We start from the raw sequence: 16812 nt of genomic DNA, 5'->3' as shown, positions 1-16812 counted from the left end.
TGCTTCAGACTTATTATTTCCAGGTGTAAAGTTTTTTCTACAGTCTTTTGGCCCTTTCTTCCCTCAGCTGTGGCTTGTGCTACAGCTCTACAGCCTCAAAGCCCATAGAGCTTTGTGCCTTCTACAGACGGCCACGAGGTGGAGGCCCTTGACTTAAAGAACCTGGCGTGTGTCGGTCCTAAGGCATACCAAGAGCTTTGGCTAGCAGGAAACACGGGATTTTAACATGGCTGGAAATCTAAACAGTCTCAGAAACAGAGAAAACTGGGACTTGTGATATTCTCCTGGGCCACTGAAGCTCTCAGTTATATTGACAAGGTCAGGATAAAGAGCAAACACTCACAGATACCCACCTATGCAAATGATTTGACACAGTAGCTGGATCTCTCAGCAGGAAGAAAGGAAGATGGCAACAGGATACTACAGATACTCATTTCTAGTGCCTGGACAGCTTTGTAATCTCTCGTTCTAGAAGAGCGAGAGTGATGCTGTGGTATCACTTGCCAGACAGAAGTGCAAACTGCCACAATCACAGGAAAGAATCAGGAAGCAGGAATTAACAGAAGAGTGGGGCAATCTAACATGTACTATCCTTCTCCCCCAGTACATCTGCACCTGTTGTCCGAGACAATACAGTCAGTGCTTCCTTAATATCAGTGATGTTATTACCTACCATTCCTGAAGCTGGAAATACATCACTTATGCTCCCATTAGCAATCCACGCTACTGTAACTCGTCCATATGTTCCTATTAAACGTTCAATATTCAAGGTGATTAAGTTGTCCTGTTCCATTTCTTCAACTTGCTTAAATAAAGAACTCTGGAAAACATAAAGTAGCAGAACCATAACATTATTTTCTTATAAAGAAAAGTTTCTTTAGGGATCTGGGTATTCAATGGGGGCCAGTGACATTGGGCATCAGTAAGTTAATCTACTATTAAGTAGCTAAATACATGTTCATTGATTAAATTTATATGCCCTAGTTTTCAGAGGTACCCAATACTCCCAGGTTTCATGAAGGTAAGAATTTAAAATGTCAGGCCTCTTTATCCTAAGGCAAAAAACCCAATGGCTTGTGTTTGGGTTTTTTGTTTGTTTTTTTTTTAAGCACAGTATTTTATGTCCAAATTGTATGAAGCAGATAACAAGTGGACCTTCAAGACAAACATATTTTGACTGCTGTTACTTTACTTTTATTCAGCCTCCTCACACAAGTCCAGATCCAATGTTTCATTTCAGTAATGACTCTTCTGTGTTTTATACCTTCAGAATGCATTTACTATATACCTGTCTAGATAACTTCTACAGCGTTTGATGATTTAAGAATTAACCAATCCAAATAATACCTTCAGTCTGACATTTTTTCCAAAGAAATTATTTTGTTCTGGCAGACTGGGTCATCTTGTGACATAACACAATTAGTATCTTTTTCAGTGGAAAAGGATCTTTAGACTTGTTTACTTGATTAACCAACCAGTAGCGACTCTATGATGATATCATATATGTCACCTGAAAATTGAATTTTTAGGTTGTTGCAAAACCAAGCTGATTAACTAATGTGTTCATCTAAATGTAAGGGGATTATAAAAATCTCACAATAGGGACAGACAGTGGAACTGATTTATCACCTTTTGTTCTACATAATCACATAGCAATGCTAAATGGCTGTTAAAAAGCTTCTTACTCAGGTTGCTACAAGACTTTAGAAAAACAATCCTGTCACATGCTCCAGTTTATAGTTTTAGCATGTTTGTGTTACAGTATTCAGAAATTATTTATACATATTTTAATGATTTACCTTAGAAGTTTTACCTGAGCAAATGCAATGACTCCGTAGGCATTGTCATTGGAAGGAATAATTATGTTAACAAAACCATGAACACCAATCTCTGCACCTCCCTTAGGGTTTTTCAACAACACTTTGAAGCATTCTTCCTCCTCTGGTATGATGTCATCCAGGATATTGACTGCTATCACAGCTTCCCTGTCCCCAGGCTCAAATATCAATTCACCTGAACTAGCATAAAAACACACACATCAAATAATTATAAACTGAGGATAGCTCAGGAACGTTAATGGAACGTTGAAAGCACTGCTGTAAATTTAACGAGCATTTTTGGAGTTGGAATTATTGCTTATATTCCTGAGGAAGTAACCGAGGTTTAAAGGTTGTGGGTTTTGTGTTGGTTTTTGGTTTTTTGATTTTTGTTTTTTTAAATTACAATAGATCATAGAGTAACTGAAATTAATTATTAAAGTAATTTAATTTATCCTAAATAAAAGCTTTACAAAAATCAAGTCATAACTGCAAGCGCTTTCTTGCCATGTTTTAAAGCCAGTTGTGAGACTGTTTGACTTCAGGTTACCTTAAACCTACCTGTGAAAATTTCTCCTTAGTGTTAATAAGCACATCACACACAGAAGTATATAACGCTCTCCACTGTAACAAAAACAGTATCACAGAAAAAGAAATGCAAGAGCTGGGAGAAAGTTATATAAAACAAAAAACAAACTACCTAGGTATAAAATCTGACTGGTTGGAGATAGTGGTCAGCTCATAAATCTGGCAGTTGGGCTCTACAGACAGAGCAATCAAGGTCTTGCTGGAGTTAAGAGATGTTGCAGTAGCTGAAGTGATATGATCCACATATGGGGCTTCCAGCATTACAGAAAACTGGTTGCTTTCTGAGTTCCAAGAATACAGTGCTGTCGTGTCCTTACCAGATAGGAGGATGTGAACTACATTGAGCAAGGAGGAGAAAAAAGAAATATTCAGTGATATATTTAAAAGTTCTCCTTGTAATGCCAGAAATGCCCTTGGTAGCACAATGATTATAGTAACTTTTAAAGTCTGATAAATAATATGAAAAAATGAGCACATATATTTCTGCAATTCCAGCATTACAAACTAGGATTTGAATAAATATTGTCATTTAAATCTTACCTAAACCTGAAGGAGGCATGAAAACATGGATGTTTCTTAGAGCGCAGACTGGAAGAGACTGAAAGTGTCTAAAGGTAGACTGCCCTGTCTCCCAGATGAAAATTTCGGAAGAATTTCCAGATTCTACAAAGGAGCAAAATTACAAAACTTACATTATTTTGCTGCCTGTTAGTTAAATCACACACTGGTGGCCATTCAAAAGGCAGAGTTTGGCAGCTTTAATTATGAAGTGAGACCAAGTATCATATTTTCCTTTTTACTTGGTGCATAACTCCGTAGTATGACTGATCTCCATGGGATGATTCATTCACTGACATCATTTAAGAGCTTTTCTGCACACATTCACATATAAGAACATTAAGATTGCCAGTAGACAACAGCCAATTACAAAGAAACCTATGTACTGCAACATAAACTTTTCAGTAGCCATAGGGATGCAGTCATACAACAATGCCTGAAATGTCATACTTGTAATAAGAAACACATGTACTTTGTGTACAGTTCCCATCCAGAGGGACCTGGACAGGCCGGAGAGGTGGGCCTGTGTGAACATCATGAAGTTCAACAAGGACAAGTGCAGGGTCCTGCACCTGGGTCGGGGCAATCCCTGGTATCAGTACAAGCTGGGGGATGAAGGGATTGAGAGCAGCCCTGCCGAGAAGCACTTGGGGTACTCGGGTATGAAAAGCTGGACATGAGCCGGCAATGTGCACTCGCAGCCCAGAAAGCCAACCGTATCCTGGGCTGCATCAAAAGAAGCACGGCCAACAGGTCTAGGGAGGTGATTCTGCCCCTCTACTCTGCTCTGGGGAGACCCCACCTGTAGTACTGCGTCCAGCTCTGGGAGTCCTCAGTACAGGAAGGACATGGACCTGTTGGAGCGGGTCCAGAGAAGGGCCTGAAAATCATCAGAGGGCTGGAACACCTCTGCTGTGAGGAAAGGCTGAGAGAGCTGGGGTTGTTCAGCCTGGAGAAGAGAAGGCTCCAAGGAGACCTTATTGTAGCCTTCCAGTACTTAAAGAAGTACTTATAAGAAAGATGGGGACAAACTTTTTAGCAGGGCCTGTTGCGATAGGACAAGGGGTAATGGTTTTAAACTAAAAGAGGGTAGATTCAGACTAGATATAAGGAAGAAATTTTTTACAATGAGGGTGGTGAAACACTGGAACGGGTTGCCCAGAGAGGTGGTAGATGCCCCATCCTTGGAAACATTCAAGGACAGGCTGGATGGGGCTCTGAGCAACCTGATCTAGTTGAAGATGTCCTTACTCATTGCAGGGGGGGTGGACTAGATGACCTTTAAAGGTCCCTTCCAACCCAAACTATTCTATTATGATTCTTGATTCTATGATTTGCTGACCAATGATCTTTGCATATCACAAAGCTCAGAAAAGCTTAAAAAGGGTGCAATCAGCAGCTAGATGAATAGAGTTCTTATTTCCTGTTGTTCTTGGGAAAATATTTCATTAGTTTCCTAAGTATTTGAGAACAAACGCCATGCTTTTATTTTCTGAGGGACAAAACAGATTACTTTGATAAAATGCTTATCAGTGAATTGTCACTGCCCCGTAATAGTTTAATCCCTATCTAAACTCCTTTACTCCACATGCCTTTACTACCAAACAAGCCAGTATATACTTAGCAAATTCAGTGTTTGTTTTCCCCTAAATACCTTTTGCAATAATTAAATAGATATCAGATCCAGAAATCCAGGCCTCCATATGTTTTACTTCTTTTGTTGGTAATTGATGAAGATTCCTAAACTCATTATTCAACCACTGGTACAAGAGCATGTTCTGGCTGGTATTTGACAAAGAAACTAATAGGTACATAACGCCTCCTCTAGGAAACAAGGCTATGTTCAGAGCTCTGTAAAGTGGAAGTTGATGATGCAGCACAAATATATCTTTATTCCACTGGAAAACCTGTGGAAATATGAAATATTTTGTTCATTATATATTCATAATTAGCACCAAGAGAAAAGAAATTAAGTGTCATTATGAAAAACTGGGAAGATTTATAGTGAACTGAATTCCTCATTTCTAAGGTGGACCCTACATTAGGTAGAAGCACACTGGTAAGTAACTACCTTACTGCAAGCATCTGTGCCTGTTCTTCAGATGAATAGGTTTACGGTCAGAACCTATATCTGTTCTTATAGGTGTTTAACATGCTAGATTTCAAAACAGATGTAACACTAGCAATAAAATCAAACTATATGTAAATGATAGGTAAATGTAGAGAGTATTGCTATATTTAAACGAGTCTACACTTTTAAGTCTTATAAACCTGTAATAGAAATGCAAGTAATTTTTCAGAAATATATACTTATGGTTTTTTATTATCCCTTCATATTTCAAACTCAAAACTAATCAAACTACCCACATCAAAGCCAGGGAAGACAAGTGTATTCTAACCTGGATGGAACTGGAACTGGTTGTGTGACTCACAAAAATCAAATAGTCTTCTTCATCCACAGCAAAATGTTTCACATGTCTGGTATCCAGAATAGAGAGAGTCTGTATCTGTGAAGGAAATATGACAAAAATGGTGTTTGGAAGTCACTTCAAGTGACAAGTTTATACATATATACAAGTATTTTTAAAAATTGCAAAATTACATATAAAACTAGACATAAAACATATAAAATTACATATATGTAATTTTACAATTTTAAAGATATGTCTATATATGTAGGGCAAATTTACAAAATTAATATACGTTATTATACATTTTTCAGAAAATGTTCTATGACTTGATTGCTCCATAATTTCTTTCCTCACTTCCCAGGTCATTTTCACCCACCCCCAAAATACAAATATAAAAACAGAGTAGACAAGCAGCTGCAAAAACTTACATCACTGAAGTCATGCAGAGTGTTAGGGCACCAAACTAGCTGAGCACAGAGTGCTTTTTTCTAAAACATGGCTGGACTGGGGGACCTCCTGAGGTCCTTTCCAACCCCATTATTTTATGGTTTTGTAAGTAAAACAGATTTACCTTCAACAGTCTGCGTTCAGGCATGAATGCATACACACTGTTGTTGGAAGCTCCTTGCCTGGCTGCTCCATGAGTAATCACAAGGTAGGGAGAGGCACGGATTTGGAAAGACACACAGCTCTTAGGATTCCACATACTGAAATTCTGAGAGAGGAATAAAAAAGTAAAATTGAGACTTAAATGCTTTATTAAGTAGCACGCTTGGTGTTTGCAAGCAGACATTTACCTCGACAGGAACAAAAACTCCTTTCCACTGGTAAACAGTAGAAAATGTAGCTGGAGGCGTACGCAACAGAACACCATACAGGATTTCTCCTGATGTAAAGAAACACCAGCTAGATGCTGATTCTTCCACAAAACTTTGCAAGACAGACAGGACACTGATACTACCCCCTGCAATATAGCAAAAGAAAATACTATTCATTCTTGAGGTCTTTTTCAACGCCATTTTCATAATTTACTTGCCAAAACCAGACCTAGTACCAGAAATGTTGAAGTTGTATCTAAATAGTTGGTATAAGTGTATGTAAATGCATGGAACTGTTTTAGTACTGAGGATGTAATGAGAGTCAAGCAATAAATGTATTCTTCATATATTACAATTACATATGGAAGATGCATAGGCAATTTGAGTCTGATTCAGAATGATTCAGTTTGGAATTTAGCTAGTGAGAAAATTAGCTAGATAGAAAGTAGTGAAAAAAATAACAAAGAAACTACAAAATGTATGTGTTTGTCTTCCTTCGCCGCCACATCACAACAAGCAGTCATGGCACTAAGATTCTTAAACTGCCTAAGCCACTCGACTGGCTTACAGAAAAAAGCACTGCGTTGTCAGAACTAAACTCCAAGAGCTAAACTCCCAGTCCCACACATAGGCTAGACGAGCTGCTGAGCCAGACAGGGTACTCATTCATGTTCAAAATCAGACATTTCCTTTTTTGCCTTGTTAGTTTCAGCCTGGATTAGTGAGCAGCTATACACATATCAGTACTGGAATAAAAAATGCTTAGCACAGAAATGGAACAAGTGGGCAGAGATGGAAGGATGGTTTCCTTCAATGGCAGTGCTAACTTGGACCAGATTAAAGTGTTCATGAAAGTACAGCCTGAGGGTCCCACAAATGCATCTCAGCAGGCAGACTGGGAGATATGACAGAAAACATGTGGTGGCGTTTTTTCAGACTAAGGCTATGTCAGGTTTTTGTAAAGTGTGTCTCATACTCTTGTTAGAAAAATCCAAAGTTACAAGTAGTAAAGAACAGATTTTATTAAACAAAAGTCTAGTGACAATAACGTTCATATAAGCAGTAAGGAGGGCAATATACATTACTGAAACTCTGGCAGAAGTGGCTGGTGACAAGCTGACACCTAAGCAGCTAAGCTCTTCAATGAATTTTGACATGCTCAGAAAAATATTAATTAATGTGATCAAGTCTGAATACTTGAATTTACATTCCAAAGTTATATCTCTTGTATGTTTGGCTAGTCTCTTGCTATCTCCACTCTGACAAAAGCAGTGGACACTCCAGAGAAAGTGAACATACTGATGCCAAATGCAGTATCCGACAATGTCTCCCACTCAACACTCACAGACCCGTTGAGCCCATTACTCCGTGAAACTTTCAAATAAACTGTAGTGTTGGCTTCTTCAATTATGAGGAAATTTGTCCTAAATGTAAGAATTGTGAAAATAAAGAAAAAAATGTATTATTTTTATAGTATACGAATAAGATTCTTACATTACAATGCCAGTGCAGAATATACAACAGAAGTAAAAAGAAAATATTAATAACTGGTTTTGCTATCTGACAGACTGATAACTACATTAATTAAGGTTGTCCAATGTTTCTTACTACAAGACCCTGGCAAAATCACAGAAAATTCAACAAAATCTTAAACCAGCCTGAAATTTAGCACACCAGCTGTACGGTTTAAGCTGAATGATTTTTGAAAATGTCATTCCATATAGTTCATTTGCTTCTGAAAAACAGCCCTGAGTGAAAGTGTATTTTACACAAGCTTAAAAACAAAAATAAATTATAAAATGTATGACTCCCTGGGCACTGATCTGAGGTTTGGAGCTCTTAACATGGATTACTATTAGTGGAATGTTTAGGGACTAATGAAGTACTGTTTTATGAAAAAATCCATAGAGAAATTGACATTTCTAATGATGAATAGTCCATTTTAAGTGTTTTTCTGTTCTTTTGTGTAGCAGTAATAGTATTTGACAGGTAGTGTACTTTTAAAAATTACAAATGTTTTACAATTGGATTGCTGAATTTCTTTAAAGGGATTCATCAAAAACAAAATTGTAGAGAGATACCATCTCTACTGAATACGAAAAATCTCCTTTTAACTGAATCATTGTTTAGTACCTATTTGTAACTGGATAGATGCTGAAAAGCCCTAGTGGAGCCTGGTTCTGTAATACTGTAATCATAGTTTGCACTCTTGTGCCTAGTCTGGCTCCTCCAGTTGGACTGAACAAGGTGACAATAAAGTGCTCATCCATTTCTGGTTCTTCATCCAATATCGCAGAAATATGCAGTGTCTGACAAGAAAACAAGCACAGAAAGTTGTTGAGACTTGACAGCTAATGATGACACAACCCTATCAGACCATGCTACTGTTTCTATTCTTTCACTGTACACCTTTGGATAGCACGGCAGGAGAATAGCAGCTCTTGAAACTGGAAAGGACAGAAGTGAGGCAAGGATGGTTCAGGCTGAGGTTCTAAAGTCATCCATCTGGTGATCCCCATTGGTGTAACACTAAGATGAGCATATCCACTTTTTTTTTTCCTTCTCCTTTTTTCTCCTCTCATCCTAAGACCCTCTGAAATGTAATAGTTTTTGATCCTTTTTTCACACTTTGGTTCTCTACTCATTCCACACGTTCCTTGGAAATTCCTTGTAGTTCCTGTATAGCTACCTGATCCCCTAATACAGTTTAGTCAAGTTGGTTTTAATTTACTTTAGTTGGCAACTAAACTAGCTCCAGGACAATAGGGTAATTCCACTACTGGTGCTGGGAAGAAAGAAGGAAAAAAGGCAAGAATAGAGGGATATTTGAAATACTCTCTCTCTTCTTGATGCTTCTTTCCCTCTACTGCGCCACTGTGGATAAGAATAGAATCCTCTCAAGGTGGTCTCAAATTAGTAGAGAACTATCTGGAAGGAGGTAGGTGTCTTCACTATCATTTGGGGCTCACTGTCATCCTTCCTACTACCCAAACAGGCAAAAGTTACAGAGGTACACATAGCTTTGTTAGCGAAAAAAAAGTTAGTAATGATGGATCTGGAACTAAACTGGAGCTTACAACCTTTCAGATTCCCATCTACTTCTGCAATAAACCATATTCAGAGACTGTTTTAAGAAGTCTTGACTTCCCACAGATCTGCTATACTGGCCAGCATTGCGGTTCCAAATGCATTTAAGGTTCAGAAATTGAAAACCAGCGTTTCCAGAAAGGTTTGTTTCAGGTTCTACCCCACTAGCCATAATGTACTAACCTGTTACTGACCTTAGCTTCACTGACAAAAAATAAAATTAAAAAAAAAAAAAAATCAAACTGTCATTAAACTTCAGAAGGGTCAGGATTTCACAGACTTAAGCTAGCTCATCTTCTAGCTGACATTCTTGTGGGGACAGTATAGAGGTAGTAAACTTAATAATCCCAGAAGAATAAGTCATTTTCTATTCCTAAGACTCTGAGAGCTGTTCACTTTTTGCATTTGTTGCAGCATTCTCTGTTCAGTTCAGACCAGCTGAAGTATCACATTACAGAATAGGGTTTTTAAGTCAACCTTAACTATTTATGCTTATAAATTATCACTTCATTTCAAAGTTTGTGTTTCAGCTACATGCTGAATACATACAAAGACATGTTCTTATGCATACATAAACATGCTATACCCATTATACTGTTTTCAATTTACCTCAACTATTACAAAGAGAGTAATGTCTACAGAAGAGCACATTTAATTTTTATGCACTCCCACGACTCAATTTGCTCTGAGAATGAAGGAAAACATAAGACAAAAATAAATACAAGAAAAAACACAGACATTTCTGAAATCTTTCCAACAGTTTCAAAAAAAGCTTTCTTCACTTCTGTGGTAGTAACTATCACATTACCTTGAATCTGACTCCCTCTTCCAGCACAACATATCCTTGAGAAGGGGTCAAATCCACTGATGCCTCTGAAGAATTAATTTCACTTACAAGATACTGAACAGTCACAGTGCCATATATCCCCTGAGGAGGTTCTCTAATGATATTTAATACTGCAACACTTTCCATCAAATGGAGAGCTGTTTGTTCTCTTAGGAAGAAGTGATCGCTGTTATTGAATGACAAAACTCCATGGCCATCATCATTGGCAAGTATAGTAATTGTGGCTTTTGAGAAATAAATAATGGAAATATTCTTTAATTAACATAGTAAAATATAATTGTACATATCTACAAATAAAATACATATAAACACAAATCCATTCTTCCTTTAGTGTATATATAATGCTTTTATATCCATGATATTACTTGAAGAGAATATGTAAGTATTTCACTTTATCTAGGAAGATTTCTAGACAGGAAGAATCTAGACTCTCCTATGAAAAAGCTCACTTTCATACTTTTTGATTCCTTATTTTACATATTATCTTGTTAGTTCCATAGATTTCATAGGAATGTTTAAGAACTTTCCAAAGGAGTATAAAGATCTATCACAGCAGGGCAATGGTGTTTTCTTAAATATGATTATTCAGAGGAATGAAATTAAAATGATTGCCATACAATTCCAAAGAATGAGAACATCAAAACTAAGTTTTACCTGTTGTGTTCTCCCCTAATTCCAGCCCCAGAGAGGGATTTGTCAAAATTAACTGGAACTTCTCATCACCTTCAGGAATATCATCATCAAAAATCATAACAACAACAGACTTATTCCTTTCTCCATCAGCAAAAAAAAGAGTCTAGCATTGAAACACAGAAAGCTTTGAATAGTTAACAGCTGTTAAAACACAGAATTTTTCAACTAAGGTAAACAGAATTGGCTTAAATAGGAAGGAAGAGGAGGCAAGAATAGCTATAATCTCTATGTCCCTTATAATTTGATTGAAGCAGAAGTAAAAAAGCTCAGCACATTGCAGAATGAGGACAAGCAAGAGCAATTTATTTTGAAAGTTCTCTTGTAAAAATATGAAACCTTACATGCTCTTGTCTAAGCAAAATTGTATTTGAGATAGATGTTTGAAAGTTTGCAATGTGTCTTATCTTTAAAAATACTTCAGTATTTAAAAAGAAAGAAACAGTAAAATAAAATAACTAATTTTATCTCATTCTATTCAGATGACCAAAGCAATAGAAACAAGTTGAAAAAATCTAGCTGCGCTACTGATCATTCTGCATAACAAACAAAAAGACATTCTTTTGAGGAAGCTGAAGGAATGACAAGTACTAGAGTTAGAATTTGCTTCTTACCCTTGAGGTCACATTAAAATCCAAACCCAGCTGTGCTTCCAAATTTTGAGCGTAAAAAAATACAGACACATTGCCATATGATCCTCTGTTTCGGTATGCCATTATTGTCAGATTCCAGTGAGATTCATTAACTTCAAAACTAAAACAAAATGCAAGAAAAATTCTCAGTGCTTACTGAGCATGTTCTTTTGAATAAGATGGTAGATAGTTGTTAGATTTTCACTTCAAATGATTCCCTCTGCTTTATACAAAAAAGGTATCATTACAGTATCAGCATCATTACAATTGTCTAATACAACTTTTTTACTTTTGTTTCTTATCTAAGTGGAATTAAGCTATAGGAGGTTGTCCTTTTTTCCCTGTTTATTAGTGGCAGATTAAGCCTGTCTATGTTCATGCATGCCTTCTTCCTATGTCCTGGAAATTAGTCAGAGAAAAAGATCTAGGAGATGCCAGTTTGTATGCTTACATGGATGCAGAGGCTGGAACACTGGATGGAGGCTGGGGGAGTGATGCAAGTTCACATTATAAAAGGACAGCAGCGAAATTAAGTATATAGCAGCAAAAGATTTCTGAGTAAACATACTGTAAATGTTGGGTTTCAGTGTGGGAATTATCTTACATGATGCTTTGCCATCTCAAAGATCTGGCCCTGTTTTTAATAGCAGTTTTACTGTTAACTGAAAATGAAAATAATTGGGCAACCCCAACCACTAACTGACACAGTGAGTTCTTCAGGGAGACAAGACTTACTTGGTACTTTCCCATTCAATTACTCCGCTTACTCCATCATTAGAATCAATAATAATTTGAGAAGCTAAACCTTCCACATCTAAAATGGAAAACAGAAGGACAAAAATGAAAGAACAATAAAGTCCATTTTCATGATTTTCAAGAATAATAGAAGTATTTCTTAAATCTCTACTAATTTTGTAGAAGAAATACATAATTTCTGTTTCCAAAATGTGGAGGAGAAAGTGGTAGGGGTCAAGATAATTGGAAAGGCTCAAAGAAAACCTGTCTTTGCTACCTTACTATTAAAACTGCAACACAGTGCCTTGGATTACCACTCTTACATTAAATAATGCATACAAAAAAGACTAAAGAAAATTCAGAAAGCAAAACACAGCACAGAAAAATTAGGAAATACCAAAAGCAGGATTTGTCATGGAATCTTAATTTATCTTCGTTGTGTGTGTTTATTATGATGACATTCAACATTTTCAGACTGTGCCATTCTGAATATGGGAGGGAAAATGAGTAAGAAAGAATAATAAATGATCCAGTATTTCATCTCCTATTCATGTTTCAGTGCCTGATCATAAACCTTACTTGCACACACTCAGATTCTGCTACAAACACGGAATTATTAATTGCTTTGGAGGCTGTTTATGTACTGTAACATTCTACTGCTCCATAAAGACATATGTATCTTCACAATAACTCTGAAAGATTATTGTATGTATTGCACTGTGAAAATACTGAATGATAGATTAATGCCAGAAATGTCCACTAATTTCAGGGACCAGAACTTGACAGTCAGTATTTGATTCTTCTGAGAAAACAGTGCCTTAATTTGTTCAGACAACAGAACCACATGACTACCTTCATGTACTTCAACTTACTTTTAAAAAAACTTAAAAAGAAATGAAGAAAAGAATGACAGTTTCTACAACCAAACTGACTCCACTGAATCTGTAGTAAATATACTATATTTAGATACATAGGAAAGATTTCTATCAATTCAGATAATACTGAACAAAAGTAAAAGGTCATTGCTATGAATCCAAACCTGTCACTATGAGGTAGCAATGAAGATCAGCAGTACCTGCAAAACCTCTACACAAACAGCAGAAATGTTATTGAGGTTTAGAGGGAGTGCTAGCGTTACCGACCTTTCAGCTTCACTCCTAACCCGCATTTTCCCTTGTCGTGTCATGGTCAGATCAGTTCACCCAGGATCTATAATACTTTGTTTTCAACATCAAACCTCTTATTTCATGTCTGGCATCCTTCTCCCCCCCGATGCCCCCTTGCCCCCCTCCCCCAGCTTAGCTCTTTCTTGTGTCCATTAAGTTTATTTCTTTTTCTTTCATCAGTCTCAGCTGTTGATCATTTTCCCTTTTTCTAATTCCTTGTGCTTTTGTATTTGAGTCAGGCTCTTTCTTCCATCTCCTCTAGAAGATGGGAGCAACATGGAGAAGACAACAGAACTGTCTTTATGCTTGCTGTTTCTGCTCCTTATCAGTGAAGCCTCAGATCAGAAATTAAGTTCAGTGTGTTCAACTCTGCATCACAGACATACCAGACTTACTCCACATACTGCACGCACATGGCCGTGACAGGAACAGCATATACAATATATTCCGGATGTGTAGGATTGCATATGCCTGTATCATGTGCAGAACACCCATCTCTCTTGATATTAGACACGTCCTAGAAATACTTCAAATATCTTGTATAGGGTATGGGATTGCTAGAAATCCTAAACAAATGCATTGCACCAACAAGGATTTAAATTATCAATCATAACAAATCAAAACACAGGGAACAACAACAACAGGGAAAACAAGATTAGAAAATAGTCTGATAACAGAATTTGTAGTGAGATTTTACAGTGAGGACAAATTTTTGCCTCATGGGTTAAAACTATTATCTGTTCAGCCTAAGCACGTTTAAAACAATGCAGATATCACAGCAGGGTTCAATGGTCACGACTCAAGGAGACTGCCAACAACTTACAACAAAAGTTGAGACTATAGAACACTCAGCACAATTTGGTTCAGAAGAATCCTTTGTCCTCATATGTTACTCTTTTTATGCTTTAGATTTTAGACTCAACTAGTCACAGCTCAGTCTCTACAAATCAGCAATGAGTCTTGTATGTTACCTTTCAATCTGTAACGAATTAACTCAGTCACTTCTATAGGCATGCAAAGAAAAGGGAAAAGAGTCAAAGAAGATTTTAGAAATAATCAATATAACTAGTCTTTAGTACCACAGGATAATCCAACTGCCCTTAAAGCCAATGGCAGCTACGCTACTGAATTCAGAAGCAGAATGAGGAGTTAACTAAGCAAATGATAAATGAAGCTCGTTGGAAGAGTAGGAAAACCATAGAACTTGACTCCTAAAAGTAAATCTGATAAAGAATAATGAAAAGAGAGTTTTAAAAGAGTGAACAAAGTAATCACATAAAGTAATTTTTTTTTTACATTTTTGTTTCCATTATGAACTTTGTAAATGAAAATCATATTAAGGCACTGCCGATAAAACTGTTCAAATAATTGTGCTCTCAAACTGTTAATTACTAACTCCTCTATGAAAATTGCCTTGTAATTTTTACAGAGCCTAAAAAAGAAGCAAGTGTAATAATGAATATGTTTGATATTCTACAATGTTTCTTTCAGAATACTCTGTCTCATATTGGCATAGTTAGCAAGTAAGTGGAATAACGATAATATGCCAGAGTAATATAATCCGCATGCAATTCATATAAAAGGAAACCCAAAGATAATTCTGCAAAAGTTGTTTTACCCAGCCTAGGTGGGGATGAAGTTGAATGGTTCATGATGAGTTCCACTGAAGTTAAATTAACCAAGAAGAATTCTTGCACCTCTGGTACATCATCCTGTAAAACACAAATTCTTTTCATCCTCTTTTCATTTTCCTTTAAGAAACTGTCACAGAATTCACAAAAAAGCAGCACACTAGAATTCTCTAATATTATAGCAACACTAGAAATAACTTATTTTTCCATTTTCCTGAAATACTTTTATTGGGTGTAAAATTGATTATCTTGAATGAATTATGAAGTAAGATATTATATTTCATGAAAAAGACTCTGTGACGACACTAAACTATTCTTGTGAAAAAATTTCTGCCAATTTTAAAGGTATAAACACCAACCACTGAGAAAGTAAGAGCCTGTAGCAAGCAATGGATTACACTGTTCTGAATACCAGATAGTAAAGTCTTAATGAGACAGCTAAATTTCATTTAGGCATAGGTAGAGCTGCTTTCTGTTATTATTTGTCCTCCTGTGATTTTAACATTAAGATAAAAACCATCTTTCTCAATGACAATGAAATATATAGCTTCAAGTAATATATAGGTTACAAGCTTTAGGGTCCTCTTCTGATGTCATACAGATCAGTATAGAACAAAAGGGTTTAGAGTTTACCTCTAAAATAGTAATATTTATGGCAGCTGATGTTTCTCCTTCTTCCAAAATCAGTGAGCCAGAAACAGCTATATAATCTGCTCCTGGTTCAGCCAAGGTCCCTTCTGTCTGATTACTTAAGGTGGGCAATCCTGGAACTGTGGCATACGTAACATTGATAACACCTGTTTAATTTGACAAAAAAGTAATTTTTTTCAATTCTTATGTAATGCTCATTGGAATAGATAAATAAAAGAGATCGAATGCTCATCCAGAAAATGAAAAGACTAACTGCAAAACAGAAGGATTAAAAGATTAATCTGGAGCCAATGCAACTTTGTTATTGTTTTTAATGTTTCAGTCCAGCCTTTGGTGATTTGTCCAACATCAGAGGACTCAAAAAGCATTAGGACCAAATGTATTCAGATATTTGAGGTGCTGTGGACCGCAAATATTGCACTGCTGAAGTACTACCTGGGACATCTAATTTATTATTAATACCAGGTTTGGTGCCGAGGGTAGTAGAATATTTCAGGAATGACTGATATCTAAGAAAGGTTCTAAAGGCTGAGAAATACAGCTTAATAAATCTATTTTCCTTCCCACACACGTTGGCATAGACTTCAATAAAGAATAAAATTAGGGGACACACTGATAAAAGTTACCAAGGGGAAAAGTTAGGCATATTTTTTTTATAATAAAGCCACGTCTCACTAATCTGCCAGGGTAAGTCAAGTGGCAAATGTAAAGAGAGCGATCCTGGAGATAAAATGACATGTGCTAGTCTGCATGAAATAAAGTATGAATTATAAAAGAATCCTAGTTTTAATAAATAATGATGGACTTTAATTTTAAAGTAAGAGATCTTACATTTACTATGGCTACTTATTTTAAAGCATTAGTTTCCTGAGTAGTGTTCCAAAAGTAAATTAGATACTGATTGATATTAAAAAAGAAATGGGAAAACATAGAAATGTCATTAAAATGCCTCTACGAATGTGTGGTATGTCCAGATTTTGAATATTTGTTGTAACTGGTCACTTCATTTCAAAACAGATATAACAAAAGAAACTAAGACTGGTTATTGCTGAGGTCTAAATATAGTCTAAAAAGGTAAATAGGAAATGATTACATGTTATCTCACAATATAAGTTGAAATCCTCAGGCAACAAAGACAACAAAATATTTTTTGCACACAGCACATTACTGAAACCTGGATT

The 16812-nt window shown here is 36.4% G+C and overlaps 1 protein-coding gene across 1 annotated transcript in view; it reads right to left on the bottom strand.

The window, feature by feature from the left end:
* ADGRV1 (adhesion G protein-coupled receptor V1) overlaps window positions 1–16812 on the bottom strand; it is a 286915-nt gene that overhangs the window by 194841 nt on the left and 75262 nt on the right. The window contains exons 38-53 of the mRNA XM_087761398.1: window positions 15614–15777; window positions 14968–15061; window positions 12184–12262; window positions 11431–11569; window positions 10781–10922; window positions 10088–10350; window positions 8326–8501; window positions 7492–7616; window positions 6172–6338; window positions 5946–6089; window positions 5363–5470; window positions 4618–4870; window positions 2946–3068; window positions 2518–2740; window positions 1814–2018; window positions 674–820 (exon numbers count right to left, since the gene is read on the bottom strand). Coding sequence (XP_087617524.1) covers window positions 674–820; window positions 1814–2018; window positions 2518–2740; window positions 2946–3068; window positions 4618–4870; window positions 5363–5470; window positions 5946–6089; window positions 6172–6338; window positions 7492–7616; window positions 8326–8501; window positions 10088–10350; window positions 10781–10922; window positions 11431–11569; window positions 12184–12262; window positions 14968–15061; window positions 15614–15777 — 2552 coding nt within the window. The remainder of the gene's footprint in view (window positions 1–673; window positions 821–1813; window positions 2019–2517; window positions 2741–2945; window positions 3069–4617; window positions 4871–5362; window positions 5471–5945; window positions 6090–6171; window positions 6339–7491; window positions 7617–8325; window positions 8502–10087; window positions 10351–10780; window positions 10923–11430; window positions 11570–12183; window positions 12263–14967; window positions 15062–15613; window positions 15778–16812) is intronic.

The sequence above is a fragment of the Nipponia nippon genome, unplaced genomic scaffold (genome assembly GCF_047370975.1).
Source record: "Nipponia nippon isolate SJK-2023a ecotype South Korea unplaced genomic scaffold, ASM4737097v1 scaffold_24, whole genome shotgun sequence".
Lineage (NCBI taxonomy): Eukaryota > Metazoa > Chordata > Aves > Pelecaniformes > Threskiornithidae > Nipponia > Nipponia nippon.
The sequence above is the reverse complement of the archived record's forward strand: the minus strand, read 5'-3'. Positions and strand labels throughout refer to the sequence as shown.